Genomic DNA, 26886 nt, shown 5'->3' on the forward strand with positions numbered 1-26886 from the left:
GAGGCATTTGCGCGGTGCCAGCGAACTGGGTCGCAGTGGAATCCGTGGAGGAGAATGGAAAAAGAAACAAAACCCTAGCGTCTATGGCACAGTGTGGGACTCTGAAAGAGAGAGAGAGGAAGTGGGTGGTTAGTTAAAGGAAGGGGTCTCTTTTATTAAGATGGTGGTGGTGAAGACTGAAGCGGAACTAAACGTTTTTAGTTTGCCACTGAAATGCTTGAAAATTTCAACGCTGACCACTGAGTCAACGGATGGTCAAACCTAATGTTTCGTTTTTTTTAGTTTAGTCCCGTTAATCTTTTTAATTGCTTGCATATACTGAAAAAAATAAATAAAAATGATACCTTTTATTTTGAAGAAGGTATATTAATCTCCATTCATTTAAAGTTTTTCTTTTTTTGTTTGGTGCATATGTTTATGTTTTTTTAAAGAAAAATTATATTTTATATAATTTGCATGTAAGTTTTTAAGTAACTTCTTTTAGGTGAGGAAAAAACTTTAAAAAGAAGAAAATTATTAATAAATAAGGAAAAAGAATCTTGGATTTTTCATTTGTTAAACCTAACATTGAGGCGTTAGGATCATTTCATATATTGGTCTAGGAAGGATTCATGGTTTAACCATATGTTACAGAAGAAGTTTTGCAATAATAATGCAGGTTTTAGAAAATTATATATAATTATAAAAAAAAAATTAGAAATGGAAAAAAAAAACCCATAAATATAGATGATGACATGATGCCCACCTTTGAGTTTGAGAGTTTTGGTTGTTAAATATTCATGGTGTGGTCCTGAGAATACAGCAGACTATGTCTCATGTACCACAGCGAATCAAACAATGCTTCAACCTTCAGGTTGTAGTACGGCCCTGACTATTGAATGATAAATAAATAAATAAAAATAAATGAGACAATGGAATCCACATCAATGGCAACTGAGCTAGTTAGTAAACATGTCTGCTTGTTTTGAATCCTCCCCCAACAACCAAAGACCACCAACATATATTACATTCTGATAAAAAAAAAACAAATGAAATATATTTGGACCACCAGAGCAACTTTTAGGCAAATGATAAAAAAAATTGAGGCATGAGAAGCTTGGGTTTTTACTGATAATAAACATGAGGCTGGCTGGATGATGAACCACTTGGACCTGAGGCACCGGGGTGCATGCCATACAGTGATATTAGACGAGACGCATGGAGTGATGCACCTGATGCAGAAGAGTAAGCTCCGGTAGCGGGGTAAGCGGGGCCAGAGTGCAGCATCAAAGATTGGCCTGGATATGTGCTTGAAGATGCCGGAATGATCAGTCTGCTTGGATCATAATCTGGCATTTGCACAGCATCAAAAACTGGTGCAGCTGGAGCACTGGGCTGCCATCCGGTAAAAGCAGGTGGAGCCGCAAAGACCCTAGTCTCTGGAATTGTGTAGTCTCTGTTTTTATCACTGTTAACCTGAAAGGAGTAACACTTGCTAGTATATATCATACAAAATGGCGAACTTCACATTGGCATGAGCATCAACTATTCTTTTATTATGACTCTAGTCTATGACATTTTCGATTATTCCTTCATTGTAACACAGAAACCAATATCTGTACCATGATAGTGAGATTGGTGTGCCGAGAGTATGACAAATGAAGCTTGCAATAGCCACCATCATAGATGCAATGCCCCTCCAGGTACAGTTTAGCCGTTGCAGCAGTTATCACATCTGAAAGAACATGGACCACAACCAAATTTCTGTAATAAGGACCAAAGAATGGCAGGAAAATAACTCTGTTCTGTCCAAATGAGGGGGGGAAAGTAACAGAATGAGAGAGGCATTTAATAATGTGAACAAGTAACTTGTGAAGCAGAAACCATACATGTAAACACAAAACAGAATAATAAAATTCAAAGGACTGCTCATGATAATGATGTATACAAGTAAAAATAGGGAAACTTAAATCAGCATGAACCTGCGTACTTACCAGGATACTGAACCAAAGCATGCATTCCATTGTTGTTCTCAAACATGACAATCTTCTGGACCGTACCATATGCCGAGAAAACCTGGAAAGGAAATGTTAAGTATCTGCTCACCCCTGAATTGGTAAATAAGAACGAACCAGATAGCTTACAGTGTGAATAACATCAATTGTCACTGCATATTCCATATTTTTAATAAATGCAAGAAGCACATTACTCTCTGGCACCCTTTTGTTTCCATAGGGACCCTACAGCAGACTGAAGATAACAGTTTCGTCAGAATCTATTCAAAATCACCATTAGATGTGGCCAATATAATAATTTAGAACACCAACCTGTGAGGTTCCCTCAATTACAGAATGGCCCTTCAGGGGAAGATAAGGGTTTGTATAGTCCCTGTAAGAATTTATCATGTATCACAATTTTCCAGACCAAATGAAGCTAAAACAATATACTTCACACGTGAAAACTAAAGATCAATGGTGCCAAATTGCAATAAAGATTACAGTAAGCAATAGAAAAATAGCAACACACACATAAAACCAGAAATGAACAAGACCTGCGAAACTGAAGGGGATGATCTAGAATGAAAGTATTTATTTATTTATTTATTTATTTCTCTTTAAAAAAAACTATGCACACTACATTCATCAATCTTCTGAAAGGCAAACATCTAAATCCCATAAATACCCTGGGTTAGAATGTTCTCAGATGTCAATATCCAGTGCAAGAAATACTTTGAGGGTGCACATTATATGATGATTACATGGAAATGCTCTGAGGTTGTAATTACCTGCTACGGCTTGATTGGAATTTGATGTTCAAATTAGTGTGTGCCGAATATGATATGCGTAAGTGACACGATGTAACATGCTGTGGGAGCAAGTACCTAGAAAAAAACATTTTTATCAATCTAATCCAAGAAAAGAAATTAAAAGCTATCCCTAATTCCTGAACAAATGGAACAACCTTGGAATACATCTTCCATTCAAGGCAGTCTTCACTTCAGAGGCAATATCTGAATTGCTGAACTGGATTAATGCCTATAAAAATAAAGTAGAGATTAATAAATGAAGACTACGAAAAACTGCAGGCATAAGCAAATTTTTAGAAAAAAATGTGAGCTACCTGAAAACAAGCACCTTTTTTTCAAATGTAGCAATTTTATGGACATATCCATAAGCTGAGAACACCTAACAAATAAAAAATCACATCACTAACCTAAGTAAAGGAAAAGGAGGGAAAAAAATAAACAAGGCTTTTAATACGCTGATCCTAAAAAGAAGTACAAATTAATTTCATAGAGTGAGGAAGAGCACCTGTAGGTTACAGCAAAACTCCAGTTCCATCACACATAGTGCAACACAAACATAAAATGCATATAACGCATTGGATCTATGAACTCACTGACTCAACAAGCAAATACAATGTGGGGAAAAAAATGCTTAATCAATCGTCTTAAGGAGCAAAGATGGTAAGATGGCAGAGCTAAATAGAAAAGAATCTTCCTAAACACAAGAAGAGGCAATATAGGAAAGAAAGCACAGCAGATTTTCAAATCTCACATGCATAAAAGGAAACTTGACTATAAAAAGGAAAGAGAGCTATCAAAATCCTAAGGATGAGAAGTTGAACCTCAATACAGCTTCAATAGGAGGATCGATTGTGCCCTACAACTTACATTAGGCGTGATGGTCAGGAGCAATTAGTCAATACCATCATTCAAGATCAAGTCCAATGGGTTCAAATGGAAAAATCAAAAGAAAGAGAACAAAGTACACGTTGTATATCTTCCAATGCAGAACGCTGATAACGAGAATTTTCTCCGTGGAAACATAGGCCTTCTGATCCATGCAGAATATGTTACAACAACTATCTGTCAAGAATAAGCAGCTCAATCCGTGGAAATAGAATAAAACCAGATAACTTCAATAGATTTTTCCTGGCATCATCACCACCATAACAATTCAATTGCACAGAAGCTTATTGAAATATAAAAATTCGACAAATTGACTTCAAAAAGAAAAAAATACCTCTTCAGATAGGACTTACCGCATGAATAACTTCTATGCTGACATCAGAACGTTGAACACCCTCCAAAGTGACAATGAGGACATTCCCAGCAATGCCACCAGCACTCTTATTATAATTACCGATTTCCTGCCGATTTGAATATTGAATGTAAACAGTTTGGCCACGAACATTCGCGGGCTCAGATGAGGATGCATAATATGACACCATTGACATAGCCTGATTTAGCTCAGCCTAGAAGAGCAAATTTCAAACATTAGCAAAGATGAGTAAAACAGCAAATCACTTACTAACTCATCAAAGTAGACATGGCTAAGCATGCAGAACCTTTGCTTAGTAATCACATATCAAGATTTGAGCAATCAACATAACAAAAGGAAATCGAAACAGCCCAGTACTGTGTATAATTTTTTATCATAACATGCAAAAGAAAAAAATAAACAAAAATCATAGAACATTAAAACTTCACCAAGTTCACTAACTTTCACTACAAAAGCAATACCGACTATGACAAATAGACACCTTCATGCCACATTTGTAACTAATTTAGCACAATGAGTTCATTTGGTAAATTGCTCAAGGACAGCAGCAAGAGACCACATTGGTAATAAGACACAAGCCCAACAGATCAAATTTGCAAGGAGCCATTCATCAACATCTCTAATCAACATTTGCCATGAATTCATTACCATGTATGCATAACCTATTTGAACTGGAACTTACGTGAACAAAAAAGGAAAGCTAGATTTTTCTTTTCGTGTATTCCATCATATTTAACAGTGAGTTCCATTGCCAAATTGCTCCAGAAAGTGGCCATAGCCGAAAAATCCAATAGCAGATCAAATTTGAAACCATCCTTTCCTCAATGCCATCAATTTTCATTTCTTATCTACTTTCTTTGCTTCTCTAGAGAACACTAATTGAATTAATCACCATGAATTCATGACATCTCCAAAACAACAAAACAAGAGGATGAAAAGGAAAGCTTAATTACTCTTTTGTCGTATCCTGCCATGTCAAACAATGAGTTCATACCAAATTGCTCAAGACATTAAAATGCCTCCTATTTAATTCTACTTAATCTTTTTCTAGAAGGCAGGCATAAAAAATTAATAAGTAAATTTATAACTCATTGCAAACAGCAAACAAGAAAACAAAATGGAAAGCTTAAATAAGCTTTTGTCGCATTCGATCATGTCAGTATCAGCAAATCTGTACTTCGATTGTCTACCCTTACAATCTTTTCTCTCTTAGCCCACAAAGAAAAAACCTCTTCAAACATGATGGATTCCCCATTTTTTTCCCCTTATTATTATTTTTGCAGTTGAAAATCACATGAGTATCAATGTAGACAAAAAGGAAAGCTAGTATAAGCTTTTGTCGCATTCGATCACGTCAATATCAGCATATCATTAGTTTGATTGCCTGCCCTTATATAATATTTTTTTCTTTCTTAGCCCACAAAGAAAAACCTCTTCGAACATGATGGATTCAGCCTTTTTCCCCCCTCTTTTTGAAATTTTTGCCATTGAAAATCACTTGAGTATTGATGTTTAGCTTCGATCTAACTAAATTCCCGTGCTCTCAATCGATCAAATCAATGAAAAAATTTCAAACTTTATTTTCTCAAAAAACAATAACCAAAAGCAATCAGCTAGCACAAATTAATACTCCCTAGATCAGGTCAAGGTCATATGCAAGCCATAGCATAAAAAGAAGATTGACAAGAAATGCAAGTACGAGCGTGAGAGATAGGGAAAGAAACCCACAAATTCAACGAAGGCCTGGTTACGGTTGGCACCGAAGTTGCACTTGATGTAGACGATTTCACCGAAGGGCCTGCAAAGCTCAACAAGCTCCTCCTCCCTGCACAACCATGGAAGGTTCCGCAGATGCAGCACCTTCGAAGCCATCGGGTTGTTCCTGAACAGCCGCTGCTCCGCCACCCCAGTTGACATCTCCGAGATCTGCATCAACGCCAACCGATTCAAACCCTAATCACTGGAAGGGCCGATCGATTTGCCACAGAGAAATGCAGCTCTCTGATGGATCGAATTCTAGGGTTAGGGTTGGGATTCTCCGGGAGAGAGGCTTGCTTTGTCGCACACGGAAGAACGAAGCCCTGCAATGCGAGAGAAACTTTGTCCTATCAAGCCGCGCATTTATATACGATTTGCCGAAAAAAGCCAAATGAAAGAACGCACGTGCAAGTCAGGTGCTGTGAATCTGTGATAAAAAAGGAAACATAATAATTATAACAATTTTTTAATTCCTTTTATTATTGTCTGGTTTTATTTGAACCTCTAGTCTTACTTCATAGTTGTTAGAATATTAATTATTTTTTAATTACTAAATTAATTTTTAAAAAGTGATAGATTGTCGGATGAATTAAAATTAAGGTTTGGAATCCGGAATCTGGAAGATTCGTGTTGGGTTTGGTCAGAATCTCAGATAACATGACTTTTGGATTAAATTTTTTAATATTTAAAAATATATATATGTTTTTTAAATGACACTTTATATTATTCAAATATAAAGTATTTTGTTTGGATTTTTAAAGTTGAAATTTTTTTTGTTTTTATAATTCAACATTAAAAAAAATAGTAGATTTTTTCAATATTCAAAATATTAAATGGACAAAAAAAAAATCACATAGAACCAAGGATATTTTTAACTCAAAAAATCTTTTAAATTACACAGTTGATAAAAAGATAAGAGAGAGAAATGTCTTAAAAGGGAAAAATGGGGTTAATATTTAGAGAAAGAGAGAGGGAGGGAGAGCGTGCGAAGGGAAGGGGGATATCGGGTTAGGGTTTCCGGGTATTATTGGATCAGCATCTAATGGTTCCCAAGATTGTCTGTAAGTAACATGAGCTCTATGCACATAGTTATTTATTATGCATTAAATTATACAGTCTCCGGTCCTTTTTTACTTAGTCATATTTTAGATTTTTTTAAATCATTTTTTACTTGTTCATTTTGAAAATTTATGAAGTATTTTTTATATTTACTTTTTATATTTATTATTTCAACAAATTATATTCAGCTATATATTTTTTAAAACAAAATTTAAATAAAAAATAATATTAGAAAATTAATATAAATTTTATAAATTTTATATTACTCACTAAACTTCAACCAATTTTTTTATTTTGTTAAAATAAAAAAAAAATCAGAGGGAGTAATTATAAATTGTCATTCATTGTGCATTTTGCAATTATTTAGTTATTTAATACTACTAACTATCCATCTCTAACGAATAGATATTAAATAAATATTTCTCATTTGTTAAAATTTTATTTACTATCACTTTTGTTATAGAAGCGTAGTAATTTTTGTTTCTTTTTAAATGAGAGACTGAGAGATCATCTCATTTCGCAATGGGTTAAAAGATACGGCTTATTTAATTTATCAAGTCAATATGGGTCTTTGTCAAGTTCCTCTTCCAAAGTAAAGAAGACAAACTCTACTTGTGAGTCGAAAAAAATCACTGAGTATATTACTTATTAATCAGTTCCAATTATTAAGTTTTCAGAAATTATTTAATAAATCATCATTCTAATATTATATATATATATTAATCAGATAAAAATTTAAATAATTTTTAAGATTGTAATTATCTGTAATTGTTTGAGATTGATGGTTATATTCTCACACACATCCTCTTCCACATAATCGAATAAAATTAGCGTAACTCTTCCATTAGATAACCTTTGAAATCTAATTCTTGATAAACAGAGAGAGAAAACATATTATGTTTTTGGATTATTTAATTATACTTAATCCCATAATTAATTAACCATAGGCACAAATATAAAAAGGCTTACGTGTCAGGCACTGACAGGCATTGCAACTTCTGATCTTCTCTGACCTGGTGAGCTAATCTTATCAAGAGACAGCGCGCTGCACGAGCGTAACTCGTGAGATATTTTGGTTTCTTTCTAATTGTTTGTGGTCCTTGCGCGCATCCGAAGACCGAGCTCTCTCCCTCCTCCGCCTAGGGTTTTGCGAGGAGTAGGGAACCGATTTGCCGAGGTTTGTGATTTCCTCAACCTCTCGGAGTTCTCCAATTTTGTGAGTAATTGGCTGTTCTTCGGGAATTTTTATTTTTTAATTATTTTTTTAGATATATATATATATATATATATAGTTGGATTGATGCTGCTATCAATTATTTAGGTTGGATGGATTTGATCTGTTTTTTTTGTTTGGTTGCTTGATTAGGAAGGAGAAGATGTGGGTGTTGGTGTTCTGAATGTTTGATTTCCTTCTATTTGTGCGAGTTTTGGATCTAGGGTTCTGTTTTATGTGTGGTTGAGATTGCTTGGTTGAACATGTTTCGAATAATTTTCGGATTTTTTAGGGTTTTTATTAATGTACCTTGAGAAGCCTTCTGAAGTTTTAATTTTTATTTTGTTAATTTTACAACAACATCATCAAGAACAAGAAGAAGCTGGGAGTCCCAACTATTTAGGGTGAATCCTTTCCTTCCATTCCGCTGTGGCAGCGTACAATCAGTTGTTAAACTTTTTGTCATAACAATGGACTTGAATCTTTTTATTTTGTTAGGTTTCTTGGAAAAAAATTCTTCTCCCAATTTTTTTATATTTTTTTATTCTCTGCAGGATATTAACTTTTTTTAATATTTCGACTAATATGTGCTGTGAATTACTTGAAATGACTTCTTTTTGTTTTAGCTGTTGATCAGAAAGAAAAGAAAAACTTGTGTATTGGTGCTCGAAAGACTTGACTATGTTGACTTTAGATCCAGGATTCTTTGTCTATGTGCGGTTCAGTTTGTTTGGTGGAATTAAGCTTCAAGTCCTTTTTTTTATTGGTTGATAAATGGTTACGAGTATCATATATTCTTGCATGAACTTGTGACTGATTTCTGAATTCCCTTCTGTTGTTGAAAAAGAAATCTATCTTCTTGCTAATAATGGGAGGGGTGGATTTTGTTGTTGAACCTCATATGGATAGTTTTTGACATCAGATGCCAATCTGTGAAAAAAATCCATTGGTAAGCCTGGATATTGATTGTGTCTCATAATTGATTGACTTTTGACCATGTAGATCATGTAAATTGGATTTTCGATGACAGAAAACCAAAAAATACCTAAAAGATTTATATAACCTTGTTTCATGACTTGGAACAAACCTGAGGATGACACAATTAGGCAACATGCTAGCAAAGAATTTGGTCATTGTTTTTTCCATGTGATATTTACTTGTCGCATTCTCTGGATGTGCATCCATTATTGATTGAAGGGTTTCTCTAAAAGTGGACTGGTATTAAATTCCTTGTTGTTAATAGTATGTTGTCTTGCGATTTAATTATGTGTTGGTTTTCTGTCCATTCAGATATTAGTCTAGTGTAAAAGTCGTCAAACAAATTTTTGATAAAATGGCCGGGCAGAGAAACAATTATGGCAAAAGGTACCATTCTCAGCCTGATTATACTGACAACAGCGGGAGCAAGAGAAGAAATCCTGGTGATGAGAGAGATCCCTTTGCTCCCTACGCCTGATGACACTGTATACCGATATTTGTGCCCTGGAAAGAAGATAGGGAGTATCATTGGCAGGGAGGGGAAATTGTGAAAACAACTCAGGGCTGATACTCAAGCCAAGATCAGAATTGGCGAATCTACTCCAGGTTGTGATGAACGGGTTATAACAATTTACAGCTCAAGCAGGGAAACTAGTACCTTTGAGGACACTGGCGATGAAATTTGTCCCTGCACAAGATGCTCTCTTTAAAAGTACATGAGAAGCTTATCGCTGATGAATCCCTGAATGATGAATACATTGACACAGATGCACCTCAAGTCATGGTCCGTCTGCTTGTGCCATCTGATCAGATTGGTTGCATAATTGGGAAAGGTGGGCAAATTATTCAAAGTATTCGTGAGTGAAACTGGTGCTCAAGTTCAGTATTATGAAAAATGAGCATCTTCCTCCATGTGCCATTAATAATGATGAACTTCTCCAGGTACTGTTGTTCTTCTATTTTTGCTTTCTCTTTTGGGTTTTTTGCTATGAGAAACTGTATTTGCTCAACTATTCTTGTAGTGTCAATTTTTTTTTTCTCGGTTAGGAAAAACGGAAGTGTTTGTTTTCTATTGCCAGTATGGATTTTATTACTCAAACATAGCATTTCTAGAGAACCTTGTGCCTTGTGCTATTCTTTGATGTAATAATATTATGCATCTCTACATTACATGAGCCAGGTGTTAAATTTGTATCTGTTTCTCATTGGCATTATCTGCTCGATCATGTGCATTGAATGTTGCATCTTATTATGGCCTATGATTTTGTATAGATTTCCGGGGAAGCGTCATTAGTGAGGAAGGCTTTGTTTCAAGTTTCAACTCGTCTTCATGATAATCCATCTCGCTCCCAGCACCTCCTAGCTGGAAATTTGCCCAGCTCATTTCCTTCAGTTGCACAGTATGGGGTTCCAAATACTGGACCACCGGTCATTGGTATGGGTCCAGTGATGGGTCATTATGGAGGTTACAAGGGTGATGTGGCAGGAGATTGGCCTTTTTACTCAGGTCCTCGGGATGAAAGTGCAGCGAGGGAATTTGGGCTGCGCTTGCTCTGCCCTTCTGTGAACATTGGAGCAGTCATTGGCAAAGGTGGTGCCATTATTAAGCAAATCAGGCAGGAATCTGGCGCAACAATTAAAGTGGACAGTTCCTCTGGTGAAGATGACTGCATTATCACAATTTCTGCGAAGGAGGTGTGGCTTTTTTTCCTTGTCCCATTATTGATATTCTATCTTTGTATTTTAAAACAAGGAATAAACATTCATATTTGGTGCCATGGTAGTTCTTTGAGGAGGCCATATCTCCAACTTTAGAAGCTGCATTGCGCTTGCAACCTAGATGCAGTGAGAAAACTGAGAGAGAATCTGGGGAATTTTCATTTACCACACGCCTGCTTTGTACCTACATCACGTATTGGCTGTCTGATTGGTAAAGGTGGGTCTATCATCTCTGAGATGAGGAGATCTACACGAGCCAACATCCGTATCCTTTCAAAGGAAAACCTTCCAAAAGTTGCTTCAGAAGATGATGAGATGGTTCAGGTGAATAAGTGTTTCAGTTTTTCGATTCTGATAGTTAAATACTTAAATTTACATAAACATTTATATGTTCTGCATTTGTCTCTGGTAATATTTTTTTCAGATCAGTGGAGACCTTGAGCTTGCCAAAAAAATGCTCTTGTGCAAATAACAATGCGGTTGAAAGCCAACTTTTTGAAAGGGAGGGTGCTTTTATCTGCATTTCCACCCTCGGCTCCTTACCATCTCATGGCAAGTGATGATGGGACAAAATATGGGGGTAGGGATAGTAAGGCACATAGTCGTGGGTACTCTTCATATTCTGGTGGATATGGTTCTTCAGGTGACTTACCATCTGAAACTTATGGAGGATATAGTGGTTCCCAGGTAGACTTCTCTTAGGATGCTGTTTTTATTTTTATTTTTTGTGGAAATGAGTTTTTATCTGCATATCTGCACTGTTTCCTTTGTTTTCTATGTTCATTTCCTTAAACCTTGTTATTTTATACTTTTTTGACCTGATATACTAGCTTGAGAATTTTTTTCTCACTGTGCTCTGTTTTTTCCCCCGCTTTCTAGGGCGGTAGTGGTGGTAATTATGGATCATATGGTGGGTACTCTGGTCGTTCTGGTAGCGCTGGGTAAGGCTTTTCTATCTTTATTGGTTCTTCCCAAATTTGTAGATCCTGCATTGCTTGATTCAAGATAAGTTAAAAACACATTAAGAAACATTTTTGCTAACCATCCTGACTTTTGTTTTTTTCTAATTTATTGGAATGTCAGCATGGAAGGTAATTAAACAGATGCTCAATGTATTTTTTTGCCATGCATTTGTGAAACATAAACTCACAAAAATTCTAATTGTTCATTTCAATTAGCCAGGTTGTCATGCACTGTTCCTCTTCTTGCAAACAATAGAAATGTGGGGTCAGTTAGGTCAGTAAAAAGTTACAAACTCTCACATTATGACTGTAATAGAGTCATGAACTTCAAATGTTCAAAAACTTACTACTGAAGACGTCTCTCTCTAGCACCAATTCTTTTTTAGAACTATCTGAACTGTTAGTTTGCTTACCGTGCTGGATGTGTTATTTTCTTGTTCACATGCTTTACATAATATCCAAGCAACCTTTGTGTCCTTCATTAAGAAGTTGTAAATTATCTTGATCCTGATTAATAGCTGTTCTTATCAGGTTGTCTGGCCCAAACCCCGTTTCTCATGGGAAACACCATGGTTATTAGGCTCTCAAATTTTTAGGGCCTGCAGGTAGAATATTCCCCTATCTACTCTGACTTGATCCTTTTTAACAACTATGCTATCTTTTAACCAAGCCAGCCAACCTATCTCAGTCTTCTAATATGCCTATCTGTTTTTTTCTTTTTACCTTTTTCCCTGCCCTTCCTATCAAAAACAGCTGAGATGTATGAAGCCTGGAGCCACAGCTTGTATGAAGCCTCAAGCCTAAATTCCGAAGACCAGACGCACAGAGTTGAGATCCTCCCACCTTGGAAGCTTTCTAGAAGCACCAACACGAATGATTCCCCATCTGATTTATTGTTGCCTTTAGAGTTTATTTGTTTCACCAAGAACCAATTGTTGAAGCCATAGATTATGCTTGGAACCAGTTGTATTAATTTCATAGTTTAAATATTGCCTGTTCGTTTCAATACTCGCACTTTCCTTAATTGTCAAAGCTAAGTAGTTTATTTCACGTTGCAAGTGTCATCCCCCTTAAAGCTATTGGGAAAGATACCCTATGTGGCCAAGAGCTCTTCTTTTGGAAGACATTATATTGTTTGCAGAAGTCGTTTTTTTTTCAACCTGTTCTCTGAAGCAACTGATTGTTAAGCAACACTGGGTTTCTTTCTTTTATTGTTTTGTTTGGATAATTTGGACATTTCAATGTTGTTGCATTGAGTTTCTGAATTTTAGCGTGTAGTTTATTTATGTGGATCTCATATATCTAAGCAGGCAACTTGCAATATTATGTTGTGCAGGGATTCTGAGGTTGTTTTTGCCATGATCCACACTTCAAAATAAATTTCTTTCATGCTTTGGTAGAACTTTTAAGAATAAGATAACAACTATGTATGTTACTTAGCATGACTTGCCATGTCAGCAATGGTTTCTAAGGGCTGTTTTTAGATGATTATTTTTTTGCTACCATTATATGACATCACTAATCTTATGGTGATGGGTAAGGATGTTGAAGTAGCTCAATACATGACCATTCTTCTCGTTTCTGGCATTTTAGGTGAGCTGCAACTTCTATTGAATTGGTTTTATATTTACTGCTTAGTACTGATGCATGGCTTGAGATATGTCATTTAACCTCGTGTATATGTTTTTCAGTACGATCATTTTGCAGGCTATTAGCAGCATGTGTGTTTTTGCTTGAACCCGGTAAGAATTTCTATTCATGTGTTTCCATATATGTAGAGAAGGATTTTGTCTTCATAGTACTGTTTTGGTATTGTAGTTTTATCTTCACATTTGTCAGGTACATTTGCTGCACTTCATTTGTTTTGCTCTACTACTATAAGTCACTTGATAAAAGCTAGCAATTGTCTGGTTGTAATTTGCAATCTCAGTTGTTTATTTTGAGATGTAGATCAGTTAATGAGAACAGGAAGGCCCTGGCGTAATGAAGAAAGAGGTGCTGATTTGGACCCTCTTGGTGTGTTCTACATGTTCTATCATGCCTCTCTATTTTGAGGTTCAAGGCTCTTTTTTAATCTTGTTACCAGTGATTTTTTTAATATGTAATTATTTAAAAATGGTTTAATTGCCGTACAGGTTTGTGAAATTGTGTACTTTTTGTTTTTTTTTATTTTTTGCAATATTTATAGGTACAATTAAGCTCTCATATTTAGTCAAGTTGGATCATTCTAGTCCTCGGCGTAGATTGCAAAGTGTTATGTCAAAAAAATATTGCAAGTACTAAAAAGACAAAAGATGCAATTGATCATGGACTGCATGACAATTAAACCTTTAAAAAATCCAGTTTCCAAATATATGACAATGGTGTGTATTGTTTTTGGTATGCCGGAGACCGCTTTGCGGATCCATGTTGTGTCCAGCTATGAAATACTTATTTGATGTATGATTGAATTGTTGTCTGTTGCTGTGAGATTATGTAGGTGTGCTTTTTAAGGGAGCAACAAGATTTCTAAGCCAATGAGGGCATGCTCTCTATGGTCATACCCCAGATTTTTTATATAATGTAATAATGTACGCAATTATTATGTGTCACAGTTGTGTTTTTGTGGCTGCTTTTGTGGCATTATTGCTTCTTTAGGTTTTTCTTTGTCATGTTCCTGAACATGTAAAAATTGATGCATCTCTTTCCCGTTTGGGTTTATCATGTTTTGATCTGTGTGTTTATGGTGTTCTTTGAACAAGGATAATATTTTCTGATGTCTTCTCTGGGCATGATTTTTTCTTGTTCCTGAATTGGCAAAGCTAAATTCAGATCGTGTTGTTGACTGAACCTTTTGTTGTATTTTATTGTAAAAACTTTATTTTTACCAACAAATTTTTAAAATGAATAATAACCATTATAATTTATTTGGGAATTATCAAACAATTATTCTTGCAAGTTTACGCAAATGAGATGGTAATAAATTTTAGATGGAAAGCTTTTATTTGAAGTGGATCAAATTTTGAAGTAGGTGTTTATTTGAAGTAGATTAAATTTTTGAGAGTAATAATATCACAATAAAAAAATTAACTAATTAAAACATTTGAAAATTTGGTGGGATAAAAGGTGAAATGTTGCAATAAATATAGGTATTCTCTCGAGTCTTGGGACATTTGAATTTTATGTTTTCATGGAAAATAACATAAATAACTCAAAAAAAAAAAAATTAACACCGGAATGTTTAAGTTTATTTCACAAAATTAAAAATTTAAATAAAGCAATTAGTAATTTTAGACAGGTGTGAATGCGAAAAACAATTTCCCTTATTTTTATAATTTATTAAATATCTTCTTATCGGATCCTTTCTTCAAAAGAAAATAAATCGAACCCTGATCCGCTGGAGCGTCTCCTTCCTCTCCTTCTGGTTTTCCTTCAAAACCCGCGTCTTTGGCAGGAGCTCCAACGGAGGCCATTATCCGTTTCCTTGATTCTCCATGCCATGCAACTCCACCGGGTATACACGACCTCGCTTTCCCTTCTGAAGATTGCCTCCTTGGATGCTTTGATGCGTTGATTTTCATTAATTTTGTTGTTCTTCATAAAGAGCGCATCATGCTTTTTTAACCATTTGTATTGCTTGAAATCAATGGTTTTCAGTGTTAAGAATTGTTCTCCATGTCATACGCTCATGGAGTACTTATACTTTCTCTCTCTCTCTTCTGGGGATTATTTTTCTACTGCTTGATGCGATGCTCTGATGTTCATGTCTTGGCTTGTGATCCTTTTTATAGATTCATGTTCATCGTGATAAAAAGCCATGTTTTTGAAGATTAGGAAGTGTGTCCCATGTCTAAGATTTCTTTATTTTTGTGGAAAGCCATTCATTTCTTCAATTCGTCAAAAATTCTAACTTCTGTTGAGGAATCTGGATCCAATTTAGCATCTGATTTTCAGCCAGAATCATATCTTGGAGTAGGGAAAGACTGTTTTTCCAAGTGCTCTTACATGTGGGAGAAGAAAAGCTGCCACCTTGACGGAAAAATTCATCCTTGCAGGACCTCCTTCTGATGTCTCTAGACTTGTTCCCGAGACTATCCGCCGGTTCTGGAGAGTGTCGGCCTTGAAACCCGAAGATTTTCTTGAAATATTGCTGAGTTGTGGGCCAGAGATGAATTTGAGAAAAAGTGGATTTCTTTATGGAAGTTGTTTGGCTGGGCTGCTAGGCAGGGTGAGGGTTTTCATCATCTTCCAAGGTCTTTATGAGATTATGCTTTCAATGCTTATTCAAGAACAGATGTATGATGAAGCGGAGTCATTGCTTTCTGTCTGATGATACCCGGGGAGTTGTCTCTGGAGCTGGTGAGATGTTTAGTGCAGTCATTCAAGGTTATGCTAATGCTTCAAGGATGGATGATTCAATTGGATTGTATGATAATGCTAGAAATCAAGGCTTAGTACCATCCGTTTCCTGTTTCAAGGCTCTCCTTAATGCTTTGATTAGGAATAAGAATGCCGAGTTTGCTGTAAGAGTTTATATGGATATGATAGATGTTGGGCATGGATTAAGTTCAGAAGAACATATTCTTGATTTTGTCGTTAGAGAATTGGCTAAGAGAGGTGAGATGCTCAGTGCTGTAAACATGCTTAGGAGAGTAAAGATGTTTGGAATCAAAGCCAGTCTTGCAGTTCTCTCAGAAATTGCTGAAGGTTACTGCAAGAAGAAAGATTATGAAGATATGCTTAAGTTTATGAAGGAATGGGAAGTCATCCCCAAAACTCATAGTTGTAATAAAATAACTTCTGCTCTGTGTAGGAATTTAGCTTCTGAAGAAGCTTGGTCCTATGTGCAGAAGATGGAGGTTTTAGGTTTTGATCCGGATGCTGTAACATTTGGAATTCTTATTGTTCAAAGTTGCATTGAAGGAAAACTGAAAAGTGGCTTCCTTTTTTTGGCTGAATGTTTCTCTAGAAAAATAAAGCCTGATGTTTCATGCTTATAATGCATTAATCAGTGGGGTTTTTAAGGAGGGGATGGGTCAGCATGCAAAAAGTTATTTATGAGGACATGATCGAGAAGGATTTAAAAGCCAGATTTAGCAACTTTTCAGGATTCTGTTGGCAGGCTACTGTCTGTGTAGACAATTTGATGAAGTTAAAGAGGTTACTCAGTAAGATGGTGGATTGTGGTATGATTTCTCTGGCTTTCACTGAGGATGCTCTCTCGAAAGCCTTTATGTTGTTGGGTCTTGATCACTTGGGTGTGAAAGTGAAGCGGGATAATTATGCCGGGCTTTTTGAAAGCTGAATTCTTCGACTCTCTTGGTAATGGTCTATACTTAGAGACTGATCTTGATGAATATGAACGGATCTTAGATGATATATTGAATAATGAGATTATCCCCAAACTTGATTCCCATTTACTAAAGTATTGTCTGGAAGGTGATATAGGAAGTGCACTCAGAGTGATGAATAAAGTGGTTCAGTGGGGCCATGCCGTCTCTTTGTCTACATTCTTCACATTACTGAAAGGCTTATGTGAATCTCTGAATCACATAAAAGAAGTAATTAGTTTATTGGATGAAATGCCTGAATTATATAACCAATTAGATAAAAGGCACTCTGATTTTTCTTATTCAAAGTTTAAGCAAGAACTGGATGACAATGCATGAAGTTGATGGTTGATGAGATGCTCAAAAAGGAAATGCTGGTTGAGAGCAGTACTTATACAGCTCTGATTATGGGATTCTGCAAAGAAGACAATGTTGGAGGACTTAAAGAATGCTTGGAAGTTGCAAAAGTTGTTGCTTAGCTGCCAGCTCTTGGGGAGATAAAGGTTCTTATCAGTTGTCTGTGCAAGTGGAGTATGATCAAGGAAGTGCTAGACCTTTTTGATATTCTCGCTCCAAGGAACTGCCACTTGTTCTTCAATATTTGCAATGACATTCTAAGGGAGTTGTGTGTGGGGAATTTTACAATCATCGGATGCTTATTGCTGAGGAGCTTCTTCAGAGGGGCTTTATTTTTGGATCATGAAGCCTATGTAAAACATAATCAAAGGTTTTATAAAGGGAGCAGAAATTTGCTGAAGCATTAGGGATTGTTGATATTGTACTTGGGAAGAACTATGCTTCTATCAGAAAGTTCATATCAATTATTTGTACCTTTGTTGATCCGGTTTAACCGAGTTGAGGAGGTAATTAATCTAAAGCAAGCAATGTTAAACAGGCAACCAGAAACTGCTAAATTTCTTTATGGCCCCATTTTGAATCATTTATTCAAATTAGCGAGGATTGATGAGGCGACAGTTCAGTTGCGACAAGTGCTTGCTGCTAAGGTATATCCAGATGACAAGACCCCTTAACACCTTGTTGCAGGATATTGTGAAGGAAACAATTTTGGGAAAGGCATGTGAGATACTACCTATAATTTTCAGGCATCACTCTGCTCTTTCCCTTTGCTAGCTTTTTCGTTGTCTAGTTCAGCCAATTTTGTGCACATGATCTACTATCTAGTGCCTTTAAACTTAGAAAGATGATTGATCAGGGAGGAGGGATTCAACCTCTCATCTTATATAATATCTTGATTTATTATTTGTTTCAATCGGGATGCAGTTTGCATGTCGAGATTTTGTTAAATGAAATGCAAACAACTCATGTATCTCCGGATCAAGTTACTTATGATTTCATAAGCGGCTTTTTCTAGGTGTGGAAATTTCTCAAAATCTGTGGAGGTACTTCATACAATGGTTTCCAAGGGTTTGAGACCAAGCAACCGTAGCCTACGAAAAGTAGTTTGTTGCCTTTGCAATAGCAGCAGACTTGATGAAGCTTTAGCACTGAGCACGGTGATGGAACATAGAAGGTGGAAGTACGGTTCAGTCATCCAAAATGCAATTGTTGGAGGCCTTCTTTCATCTCGGACAACATAAAAGAAGCTGAACTCTTCTTGAATAGAATTGAAGAAAAGGATCTGATTCTCAAGACCACCGACTATGATCTTCTGATTAAACAATTTTGCAAACATGGGAGCATGAAAAGGGCTGTGGAATTGTTGAATGTGATGCTAAAGAAGGGCAAGCATCCTAATGAAACTAGTTATAATTCAGTCATCTGTGTTCTATGATGCTTCTAAATCATTTGATCTCGCCCTCGACTTCTATTCAGAGATGCAGCACAAGAACCTTAAGCCATATATGGAAACATGTGATAGACTCATCTATGGCCTTTGTAGCAATGGGAGAACTGATGAAGCCAACACAGTCCTTGAAACACTGCCGTGCTGTGGTTTGATTCCCACCAGTCATATGTACAAGTACATAATCGATAGATACTGTGCAGAAAATAATCTGGACAAAGCATCAAAACTATTACATGAGATGCAGCAAAATGGATGTTCACCCAATTTTGAGACTCAATGGACTTTAATAAGCAGTTTAAGCAATAACACTAGAAAGGAAAGAAGTAAAGTTGGTGAGGGATTCTTGTCTCGTCTTCTCTCTGACAGAAGCCCTTTCTCGAACGCTTTTTAAATATGCATCACCGTCATTGTAACTCTCCTAGTGACAGTGGCAACATCTTGGTTTCAGTTTTTGTTTCAGAATCAGTACTTGCTTGCTGAAGTTGAGATACGGTAAACTATTTTCTTTAATGCTTTATTTATTGAAGTATATATATGCACCATCTATTAATTTATGCATGAAGAGTCTTGTATATATCTCTTGAACTTGTCCTGCTTGAAGTATATATGACCTTGAGATTTACCAAATATTGTGTGGTATCATTAGCATCTTCCATTTGACCAAACCTAGCCAAAGCTTGAATATCCTTTTGTTTATGACAGAAATTAATTCAAGAATGTTATCCAAAGTGCAAGAGAGCTAAGGATTTTAGAATCAATTCTTCCAAAGTACAATGCATATCATGAGGAAAGTTGGTCTTGAAAGTAAAACCTGACACTATACTCGATGAGAGGTATGAACTAATTACTCAGTAAATAATGCAGTGATTTGCTGGAACAATGAAGTTCAATATGATCATTGTTAACAGGAAATTTTGGATTGCAACTAGATTCAAGTATTGTTTAGTGAAGCTCTCCTGCAAGAAAAGTTCTCTTTGCAACAATTTACCAGGTGTTTTTTTAAGCTGGTTACTAGTTACTACAAACAACAATCATCGAAACTTGCATAATTTATCTGCAAAAAAAAAGAAATTTCACTTCAGATTACTGTTTTGGATCTTGGAGCTAAACCATCACACTGCATTACTGCTGCAATCTCCTGCTTTCCTTTCATTTTTGTTTCAATCAACTCCCACCCATGTGTATCTGTGTATCTACAAACTCTTTCGAGAGATGTATATATATATATATGTATATTTTTGAAGCTTGATGATTTTCTGTAAGTTTTTAAAGCCATTGCAATATGTGTAACTTTCTCATGTTTAATTATTCTTCTCAAACTTTCTTATAAACTATTTGCTTGTGTCAGGGATGGTAAAATTCTGATCAAGGAATCACTTCCTAACTCCGGTTGATTATATACTATTATCAATCATCAATTATTAGTTAGTTTCAAAATAATTTACGAGATAGTTAAGTATAAGTGATGTAGGTGATTTTTAGATAAATTAATTTTAAAATGTGATCATATCTTTATTTAAATAAAAGAGATAATAATTTGGCCCATGCAGGTCTCGAACCTGCGACCTTCGCGTTATTAGCACGACGCTCTAACCAACTGAGCTAATAGGCCAACTTGCTAAGTGCTATGTTAGTAATATATCAATATAAATAATTTAGTTTTATATTTCCATAATAAACAATTTCTCAATTATGAGTGGAATACGTTTGGCGCCAGAGTCTCCCTTATCCAGTGACAAGAGCCTCTCTGCCATCACAAGCACAAAATGGCTGCCACATTTCAATCTTAAGCTACCACCTTCTTCTCCATCTCATGGCAATGGTGAAATCAACTATGACCTTCTCCATGCCCAGGCCATGCCTCCCCACTCCTACTCTTCATTCATCTAAAGTTAAGATCCCCTATCAAACTCCTAACAGTAACAATTCAAAGCTTTGTACTGATCTACACTTCTCTTCATTCCTTGCAGCCAAAGACTTATCAGCGTCCCAAGTGGAGCATCAGCAACGGAAGAGCCTCCTCATTCAAAGTGAAGGCTTTGCCTGATTTGACTCTCATGGCTGTCATGGTAGAGCATGCTTTTCTCCAGAGAGATTTCTACGTTCATAAGACTGTGTGGCATCTCAGTGATGAGGCTATCAAGAACATCTGTTAGTCCAAACATTCTCCTCTTCCTTTCTGTTCTTCTATCTTATTATTCTCTTGTTTTTATTCCTTTTATTGAAGTTTGAATCCATGAAAATTTTAGACACCATTTATATAATGTTCACTGTCTGGGGTTGCTGCTTCTTTGGATCCACTAAAGTAAGCAAACATCATTCAATTTTTGATTGGTTTTGGTTTTTTACTTCTTTTTTTTTCTTTTGGTATTTAATTATCCCAGTAATGATGTACAGGACCCATTTTATGATGGAGAACAGTACAGGAAAGACGGAGGAGATGGAACGGTGCATTGGTACTATGAAAAGGTATATGATATTGTATTCATTTCATCTGAATTTGGTTTTCAAGTTTATAACAATTCATGGTTTGTTGGATTGACAGCAAGAAGATATAGAGGAAACTGCCAGAGCAGAGCTATGGAGAGAGGAACTTATCGAAGAAATCGAGAAGAAAGTTGGCAGTTTGAGAGAGCTAGAAGAGGCTACCAAGTAGTAAGAACTTGTATGAAAATAATCCATTGTCTGTAAAAGAAAAATAATGATAGCTTACTTTATTGCAATTTGAAAGAAATACAAGTAATGAAGTACATTAGAATAAGAATGAGAAATTCTTTAAGTATGAAGTTCAAATAGTAACTTCATGCTCTGTTTCTTCATCACTTTCCCATAGACCCCTTTACCAAGCTTCAATGCTTTCTCCATTTCAATTACATTTTGGTCACTTGCAATGCTCTTCCTTTTCTTCTTCAACCTCTCAAGCACCATCTTCATCGTCCTCTCATCACCTCCCACAGCCCCTGCCATGTTCTCTGCAACAGATATCTCCGTCGGTATCCTCTTCCCCCACCGCCTCATCATCTTATCGGATTTATAAACTTCGGCATAAGCCGCAAATAATGATGCTCTCAAGAAGCCTCTTTCCTTTGCCTTGGAGACCATCCATCTTTTCATTCCTTCCTCTAGTCCAACCACAACCTCCCCGGCATCAAACCCGCTTTCCATTCTCACGTCCATCTTCCTCAATTCCTCCTTAAATAAGAAGACCTCTTCCTCAAACCTACACCTCTCACATCTACACTCAAATCCCCATCTTTTCGACATCTCCTTCCGCTTCTTCACCGGCGCCAAAACATCAAAATAAGCAAACACAATCTCCTCCCCTGCTTTCACATCCCTTGAAGCATGCACAATTACTCTATCCCCAATGTGCAATCTTCTAGCATTAGGACTACAAGAATGATTCACAAATGAAGGCAATATCCAAAGCCCCACTCCAGAGTACCCACTCTTCTTCCCAAGAACTCTTGCACACGCTGCATCTTCCATCAAACAATTCACATCCAAAACCTTCAGTATCCTCTCAACATCCAACAACAACTCCTCCACCTCTTCATCCATTGCTACCATCTTTGATTTCTCATTCGGATTAAATAGAGCCATCTCAGGCACTTGAAGCTCACTTTCATCATCCTCACCATTAAACAATGTGTACATCAATCTCAGTGTTCTCTTGCATTTCCTCCCAACATCAAGCACCTTATCAACAAAATCCTTCCACAAAACAAGCCTTGCAGTCACACCGGACTCTCGGTCATTCTCCGGCAATATCCCCCTTCCAATGACCACTGCTTTGGTTATCACCAATGGTGTCCCTGCCTCAATGTTCTTCGTTGCAAAGAGCCCCCTTCCAGAGCCTGGAATTGATCTCCTCACCTCCACTGGCCCAACATACTCTGCCAACTCCGGCGAGCTCCCTCCAAAACCATTCATTATCCAATCAGAGATATCAAAGACACCAGTTTTTGACTGAACTTCAAGCTTCCTGCTCCTCTCTATCATCTCTCTAAGAGCCTCATTGTTCCCAGACAAGTGAGTTTGAAGGGAAAGAACTAGTTGGAAGGTTTCAGAGGCCTGAGAATAGCGATGGAGTTCAAGGAGTGTCTTACCTTTACAAAGGAGAGCTTTGACATGGCTGGGCTCGATGTCTAGAGCACGTTGGCAGTCAGCCAGCGCCCCGGGTAGGTCACGGACCCGGAGACGAGCCTCGGCACGGTTGGAGAAGGCGGACGGGAGTGCTTTATGGAGCTTGGACCCACCATTGTAGGTGGAGGTGGAGGTGGTGGAGATGAAATAAGAGTAGAGGTTGATGTACTCGTTCCAGTCCTCTTTAAGGAGGAGTTCAGTGGCTCTAGATCTGAGCTTCTGCATCATCTCCTCCTGCTCTTCTTCTTCTTCTTCTTGAGCTCCTGCACCGCCATGCATTGTCATGGCTTCTCTGTGTGTCTCTGTGTGTGCGTTTCTCTCCGGATGGAATTTGAATTGGGAGAGACCAACGGCTATGAGGGTTAAGAAGTTTGACCTAGTCAACGTCCGTGATTGAAGACCCCACTCTGTAACGCTTCACGTGATTCTTGTCGATAAATTAAGTATTTATTTGAAAAATTCAAGTATTTTACTAGCCTTAGGTTGCAGGTGAACGGTGCCTTCATGGGGGAGGGGGACATGCATGTTATTATTATTAATTTTTTTTATTATTTTACTTTTTCTCTAAAATATTTAATTTGATCATAACTATACAATTTTGCTATAAATACTATGATAGCAGAAGATCGTTAACTCTTCCCCTTAACGGAAAAGTTAAAAAAAAATCAATTTTATTTTATAAATACTTATTTTGTCCCAAGAAATTGAGGTGGAATCTGATGAGTCGGTGTTCGATTTTGAGCGGAAGATTCGTGAGCTTCTACTAGATTTACAGGGTGGCAATACTTCTTTGCCATACGAACAGGCCCCGGGTGTTAGAAAAAGTGAGCGGCAAAAAAAGGCACCAGCAAGATTCAACGAGTAGACCGGTCAATTGATTGAGATGCCCAAGTCAACCAGAAAAAAGGGGGCAGATGGCCCAAAAGGTACTTAAAGCTAAACCGCTATCGATTTCTGAGTGGTATGATGCTCAACTTACTAGCTATTATGATGCTTGTGGTATTTCTTTTGTTGACTTTGTGCATGATTGTATTAAACAAATTCGGTCCCTAGAAGAGTCTCGACTAAGGGCCTCATTGGGCTAGGCGGATGCCTCTTGGGAGACCCGCGATATATAGTTGGTTGTTTAATGAATATCATAAATTGGAATGTGAGGGGCCTAGGTAGGCCAGCTAAGAGGTACTTAGTTAGAGACTTTCTTAATATTAATTATGCGGATGTTTGTTGCTTGCAAGAAACTAAACTGGAGGTGCTCTCTGACCCTATTTGGCGGGAAATTGGGGGAACAAGACTGGACCACTTCGCTGTTCTGGCGGCGAAAGGTTCGGCAGGGGGAATTGTGATTGGCTGGAACAGCTTGTTGTTTACCGGGACGGTAACACAAGTGGGTGTTTTTAGTTTATCTGTTGAATTTCTGTCCAGGAGGGATAACCTTAAATGGCGCTACACGGCGGTTTATGGTCCTAACTAGCGAGCATGCAAACGCGGCTTCTGGTCAGAACTACTCACTAGCAAAGGGGATTTTCACGGACCGTGGGTTATTTGTGGTGATTTTAACGCGATATTTGATATCAGCGATAAACCCTCTGGCAATCCTAATCTGGAGGATATCCGTTGTGCCAATAATCTGATGAGGTCACTGTGTTTACAGGAGCCACCCACGGTGGGTAGGAAATTCACCTGGACAAATGGGCAAGATTCGCCTATTTGGGTAAAACTTGACCGGTTTCTGGTGAATGATTGTTGGCTAGAGCGTTTCCCTAGGGTCATTCAATCTAGCTTACCTAGACTTGGTTCCGATCATGTCCTTATCCGGCTTGAGGTGGGAATCCACTCTTTTAACCCTCGACCTTTCCGTTATGAGGCCGTTTGGGCCACGTCTGAGGAGTTTCAGGATCTAGTGCGGCAGTGGTGGACTCGCGTTGATCCGGCTGGTTGTGGGGCTTTTATCATTTCTAAGAAGATGGCCCATATTAGGACACATCTTCGACAGTGGGCAAAGTTTAGTTTTGGGTCGATCAAATTGAGAAAACTCTCCCTACTGCATGACTTGGAGGTGTTGGACATCGCTAAAGAATCAAGACAGCTGTCCTCTGTGGAAGCTCGGGAAGAGCAGGATTTATTGGGGAAAATTATTGATATCCAAAAACAGGAAGAAATTTACTGGAAACAACGATCTAGATTACAATGGTTGAAGGAGGGTGATGAAAATACGAAATTCTTTCACGAGGTAGCCAACGGACGAAAAAATCAAAATTTCATCCCTAATCTTTCCCAGAATGGGAATATGCTGTTGGAGCCTCGTGAGATCGGGAGGGTCTTTACCGAGCATTTTAAGCATCTGTTTGGTAACAAGCGCCCTAACAGAATCAAGATCGATTTTCGGAACCTCTTGTGCTTCAAGACTCCTGTTGACCTATCTATGCTGGAGAGACCATTTACCGAGGATGAAATCAAGAAAACGGTGTTCGATCTAGGAGGGGACAAAGCCCCGGGCCCTGATGGTTTCCCTCTGCAATTTTTTAAGCAGTTCTGGGATTTGATTAAATCCGACCTTACCCATCTGTGTGAGGATTTCTATTGGAAAAGAGCAAATCTCGAAAGGATTAACTGGGCCAACATTGCTCTTATTCCTAAGGTGGATACACCTGAGTCCCTGGGGACTTCAGACCGATCAGCTTAATAAATTCATCTCTAAAAATTCTATCCAAACTGTTGGCGTCTCGCCTGAGCACGGTGATCAATTCTCTTGTGGATGTGGAGCAATCGGCGTTCTTGAAAGGACGTTGTATTCTAGATAATATCGCCACCGCGGAGGAGCTTATTTTTAGTGTCCACAAGAGGAGGCTCCCGGGTCATATCTTAAAAGTGGACTTTTCCAAGGCCTTTGATAGGGTGGATTGGGACTTTTTATTGGAGCTGATAAAAGCCAGGGGTTTTGGGGACCGATGGATCGGGTGGATCAAATGCATTCTATTCTATTCTAAGGCGTCCATCCTGGTCAATGGTTCACCTAACGGCTATGTTCGTTATCTCAGTGGGTTACGTCAGGGGGATCCACTTTCCCCCTTACTCTTCGTGCTAGTCACAGATGTTCTTAGTACGATGTTCTCGCATGCTCTGGGATCTAGGGTTTTAGTGGGTGTTCCCCTGGGGGATTGGGGTAGCAAATGTCACCTTCACTATGCAGATGATTTGCTTGTCATTACTACTGGTGGTCCCCAAGACTTGCGCATAGTCAAGCTAATTTTGCTTATCTTCGAAGGTCTGTCGGGGTTAGCTGTTAATTTTTCTAAAACTTGCCTATACTCGACTTCGATGGATGTGCTACCAGATAGGGAAGCGGCGGGAACCCTATGCTGTGATAGGGGTTTGCTACCACTTACCTATCCGGGTATTCCTATCTCTGGCAGGAGACCTAGGAAGCAAGACTGGGAGGGTCTTATCTCTAAAATTCGTAGAAGATTATCCACCTGGAAAGTGAGACAGCTATCCTTGGGGGGCGACTCACGCTTGTCAATTCGGTCCTATCTGCGATCCCTACTTATTGGATGTCGTTGTTTCGTTTACCTGGTTGGGTTATCAAGGAGATCAACAAAATTAAAAGGGATTTCCTTTGGTCTGGACCGGACATTGAGCACCCGCGGTGGAGGTTAGTGAGTTGGGATAATCTTTGTCATCCAAGGGAACAAGGTGGTTGGGGTATTCTTGAGTTATCAAACTTTAATCTTGCGCTCTTGGGCAAATGGTGGTGGAAGTTAATGACGGATGCTACTTAGTGTGGTGCTGATATCTTACAGTTCAATTACGGTGTTATTCGTTGGAATATGTTCCCCAGGCAAACGGGTAAGATTTCCTACTTCTGGAAAGGCGTTTTGAGCTGCCTGCCGGC

The 26886-nt window shown here is 37.7% G+C and overlaps 4 protein-coding genes, 1 long non-coding RNA gene, 1 other non-coding gene and 1 pseudogene across 6 annotated transcripts; 4 read left to right on the top strand and 3 right to left on the bottom strand.

The window, feature by feature from the left end:
• Window positions 1-923: 923 nt before the first annotated feature.
• LOC120261251 (polypyrimidine tract-binding protein homolog 1-like) lies at window positions 924-7873 on the bottom strand. The gene is made up of 11 exons (XM_039269057.1): window positions 7845-7873; window positions 5772-6124; window positions 4024-4236; window positions 3114-3164; window positions 2941-3014; window positions 2765-2860; window positions 2301-2367; window positions 2124-2219; window positions 1974-2055; window positions 1602-1714; window positions 924-1455 (listed from the first exon to the last, which is right to left on the bottom strand). The coding sequence occupies exons 2-11, from the start codon at window positions 5973-5975 to the stop codon at window positions 1105-1107; spliced, it is 1347 nt and encodes a 448-aa protein (XP_039124991.1). The 5' UTR covers window positions 5976-6124; window positions 7845-7873; the 3' UTR covers window positions 924-1104.
• Window positions 7874-9402: 1529 nt separating this feature from the next.
• LOC120261250 lies at window positions 9403-12875 on the top strand (annotated as a pseudogene).
• Window positions 12876-16075: 3200 nt separating this feature from the next.
• Window positions 16076-17520, top strand: LOC120260229 (pentatricopeptide repeat-containing protein At5g39710-like). The gene is made up of 4 exons (XM_039267670.1): window positions 16076-16622; window positions 16724-16969; window positions 17052-17272; window positions 17383-17520. Exons 1-4 carry the CDS (start codon window positions 16076-16078, stop codon window positions 17518-17520), a joined length of 1152 nt encoding a protein of 383 aa, XP_039123604.1.
• A 1321-nt stretch (window positions 17521-18841) lies between these two features.
• Window positions 18842-20091, top strand: LOC120260526. The gene is made up of 3 exons (XR_005536424.1): window positions 18842-19340; window positions 19551-19681; window positions 19757-20091. It is a non-coding gene; the product is annotated as an uncharacterized LOC120260526 (long non-coding RNA).
• A 295-nt stretch (window positions 20092-20386) lies between these two features.
• Window positions 20387-20460, bottom strand: TRNAI-AAU. The gene has a single exon. It is a non-coding gene; the product is annotated as a tRNA-Ile (tRNA).
• A 118-nt stretch (window positions 20461-20578) lies between these two features.
• On the top strand, window positions 20579-21609 carry LOC120260378 (photosynthetic NDH subunit of subcomplex B 4, chloroplastic). Its single transcript, XM_039267844.1, has 5 exons — window positions 20579-20739; window positions 20819-20999; window positions 21098-21153; window positions 21246-21317; window positions 21394-21609. Exons 1-5 carry the CDS (start codon window positions 20662-20664, stop codon window positions 21502-21504), a joined length of 498 nt encoding a protein of 165 aa, XP_039123778.1. The 5' UTR covers window positions 20579-20661; the 3' UTR covers window positions 21505-21609.
• Window positions 21537-23409, bottom strand: LOC120260376 (methyltransferase FGSG_00040). The gene has a single exon (XM_039267843.1). It carries the CDS (start codon window positions 23277-23279, stop codon window positions 21624-21626), a length of 1656 nt encoding a protein of 551 aa, XP_039123777.1. The 5' UTR covers window positions 23280-23409; the 3' UTR covers window positions 21537-21623.
• Window positions 23410-26886: the final 3477 nt, after the last annotated feature.

The sequence above is a fragment of the Dioscorea cayenensis genome, chromosome 5, assembly GCF_009730915.1.
Source record: "Dioscorea cayenensis subsp. rotundata cultivar TDr96_F1 chromosome 5, TDr96_F1_v2_PseudoChromosome.rev07_lg8_w22 25.fasta, whole genome shotgun sequence".
NCBI classification, from domain to species: Eukaryota; Viridiplantae; Streptophyta; class Magnoliopsida; order Dioscoreales; family Dioscoreaceae; genus Dioscorea; species Dioscorea cayenensis.

Bases quoted from the DNA above. Each gene is read 5' to 3' on its own strand.
- LOC120260229 (XM_039267670.1), top strand. From the start codon at position 16,076: ATGTTTAGTGCAGTCATTCAAGGTTATGCTAATGCTTCAAGGATGGAT. The intron at 16,623-16,723 runs GTTGCATTGAAG...TGCATTAATCAG, and splicing joins TGGAATTCTTATTGTTCAAA to TGGGGTTTTTAAGGAGGGGA. The intron at 17,273-17,382 runs GTAATTAGTTTA...CAATGCATGAAG, and splicing joins CTCTGAATCACATAAAAGAA to TTGATGGTTGATGAGATGCT.
- LOC120260376 (XM_039267843.1), bottom strand. From the start codon at position 23,279: ATGACAATGCATGGCGGTGCAGGAGCTCAAGAAGAAGAAGAAGAAGAG.
- LOC120260378 (XM_039267844.1), top strand. From the start codon at position 20,662: ATGGCAATGGTGAAATCAACTATGACCTTCTCCATGCCCAGGCCATGC. The intron at 20,740-20,818 runs GTTAAGATCCCC...CATTCCTTGCAG, and splicing joins CTACTCTTCATTCATCTAAA to CCAAAGACTTATCAGCGTCC. The intron at 21,000-21,097 runs GTTAGTCCAAAC...TGAAAATTTTAG, and splicing joins TGAGGCTATCAAGAACATCT to ACACCATTTATATAATGTTC.
- LOC120261251 (XM_039269057.1), bottom strand. From the start codon at position 5,975: ATGCAGATCTCGGAGATGTCAACTGGGGTGGCGGAGCAGCGGCTGTTC. The intron at 3,015-3,113 runs GTGCTTGTTTTC...TTATTTTTATAG, and splicing joins TTGCTACATTTGAAAAAAAG to GCATTAATCCAGTTCAGCAA. The intron at 2,056-2,123 runs GTAAGCTATCTG...TTTCCTTTCCAG, and splicing joins CAATTGATGTTATTCACACT to GTTTTCTCGGCATATGGTAC.